Here is a 2,437-nt window from a genome sequence, read left to right on the forward strand (position 1 = left end):
GAAGATCAAATGCTGAAATTTTTAGAAAAATCCATAATGTTTTCGATTTTTTGAAAATTAGTCAACTATACAATTCAAATGGAGGATAGCCACATCCCAATTCAAGAACAATCAAACTCACTAGTACGACACCAAATTGAAATCCTAATCCTAATGCTAGTATTCCTTGAAATACAATTAGTTTTATAAGATGATAGAGATACCACTACCTTTACCATGTGATGAGGAAAAATCAAGAGGCACATCCTTCCCATCCATCATTTGTGCTGCCCCTGTAGCTTCACTATCTCTTGTTGTGGGCTCTTTAAAAGTCAAAGAACAGTGCAATTGGTGATGCAAACAAAATTGCATATTAATAAAGTAATACGAAGTAAGATATGGATGGTGACCCAGCCTACCAATCCCAAATTGCGATTCACAAAATAAGATATGGATGGTGAATGGCTTTACTCAGCCTCCGTTAGAAAACAGAAATAGCCTCTGAGAAAATTGTTGAAAGCTCGAAGGTAAATGCAATAAATCCTCTTACTTTTATATTGATGTTATATGGAGGAAAATCCATATGCATTTGACACATTTAGTAGTATGCAACATGCAACAAGGAGCCTCCACAAAGAAACATGTGCAATCTGTAAGTGCTATTTTTTTGTTGAATTTCTTAGGCCATGAATAGAAAAGACTATGGGAAAAATAAGGAGGACCAATCAGAAAACAAGAAATAAAACTCAGTAATTATATTTAATAATTTTTTTCTCTGGACCATAGTATAAACACAAATATTTGAGATTTTCCAGGTTGCAACTAATGGAAAGAGAGCATCAAAACTTTAATCTGAACTAATAATAAGTCATTATGTAGCACTTGTTACAATATAGCTTAATTTGTAGGAAAACATATTGCATGATAATATTCCATCTCTGTATCACATAAAACATATATGATTTATAGTTATATAATATTTACGCTATTACTAGTAGACACATGACTGATAAACATTAACAAGACGAAAGAAAATTTGAAGTACTGTTAAAGGAACTTTGGTCAAGATTCAACTCAGTTTATATCAGTCCATTATATCTATAAGGCATTGGCTAATCTCCCTATGGAATGTATTAAAAGACGGATCAGAAAAATCAACATAAAGTCGAGAATATACAGTGCAGATTATGAAGATTATATACTAAAATTTTCGCCAATCTGTTTTAACATTATTCTATTCTCCTCGGTTACGGGTAATTCCTTTTCAGGGCAACCCAAAACTTAATTCATACTATGTATTACAATCTCCATTTGGAATTATTCTTTCGTTGCATCTAATTCGTTTTGAATATCACTATCCATTGCAGATAGATATTGTGCAGTAATCGTAATCATTATCTGATGGCAGTTCAATCCTCTTAGGTATGGCAGTTCAATCCTCTTAGGTACAACTGAGTCAGACTGTTCTCCATATCTCATATGACTCAGTACAACCCACACTTGACTCAGAAATTCTCCTCCACCAGCCGTACATGAATTTCAAATCTGTTTCTACAAATCTGAACCCAAAAAGCTCTGCTCTCCTTCATATCCCCTTCAACAAAATATGAACTTACAAACCTCCGCTTATACATTTTGAAAGCCATATGGGAAACACAAAGATCGGAGCCTTTACCTTCAAAACCAGCCATTCTCACATCTTCAATAGTTACAATCTCTCCTCCATTTGCAAAAGAACTCTCTAACCCTTTCTGTGAAGACGAGGGCTGCTCCTGTTCTATCATTCTCTCCACTTGATCATCTCCCATGGCAACATACTTCCACCTTTCTGCAACACTTTTTATATGCACATATTTAGAAACTGGTGGACTTGACAAAACATCTCGAAGATAATTACCATACCTCAAAACAAGGGTTTTTTCTGTATAATTGACTGATATTGGATATGTGACACACCCTGCCATGGAAACTTGATAGATCATGTTGAATCCATGTCTCAACAAGAGCTCATTCTCATCCATGGAATAAGCAGCAATAGAGTTTAGTTTGGTCAGTGCTAAATAACTTCCAGTGTGCATGGCTTCCTAAACAAGAATAGACAAAGGTAGGTCAAAAGAAAAATCAAAGACTGCACTTCCCAAATCGTCATGATAGCGGACAACTTTGTATAAGATGCCATTTTAATATTAATAACAAATTTTAATAGCAATAGCTTTCATAGAGAGGTCAAGCATAAAGATAGGCTGATTCTTTTCTTAATGTAAGCTTGAATACTTTTCTTTTAAATTTCAGACTTGAATGTGCTGTTGCCTTTTTACTATAACGTGCTTCTACCACTCTTCATTCTGATGATCAATTACAAAGTAAGACAATTGATGTAAAAACTCATTAATACAATTTAATACAGAGACAAGTAAATAAGAGCATTGATGATTCGTACAAATTTAATGTCATTAAT

The 2,437-nt window shown here is 34.0% G+C and overlaps 1 protein-coding gene across 1 annotated transcript; it reads right to left on the bottom strand.

Moving 5' to 3' along the window:
- Positions 1–1,153: 1,153 nt before the first annotated feature.
- On the bottom strand, positions 1,154–2,067 carry LOC149561843 (uncharacterized). The gene is made up of 2 exons (XM_089823839.1): positions 1,936–2,067; positions 1,154–1,807 (listed from the first exon to the last, which is right to left on the bottom strand). Exon 2 carries the CDS (start codon positions 1,785–1,787, stop codon positions 1,485–1,487), a length of 303 nt encoding a protein of 100 aa, XP_089679965.1. The 5' UTR covers positions 1,788–1,807; positions 1,936–2,067; the 3' UTR covers positions 1,154–1,484.
- Positions 2,068–2,437: the final 370 nt, after the last annotated feature.

Source organism: Cupressus sempervirens, chromosome 4, assembly GCF_028749045.1.
Source record: "Cupressus sempervirens isolate cs-2001-9-10 chromosome 4, ASM2874904v1, whole genome shotgun sequence".
Lineage (NCBI taxonomy): Eukaryota > Viridiplantae > Streptophyta > Pinopsida > Cupressales > Cupressaceae > Cupressus > Cupressus sempervirens.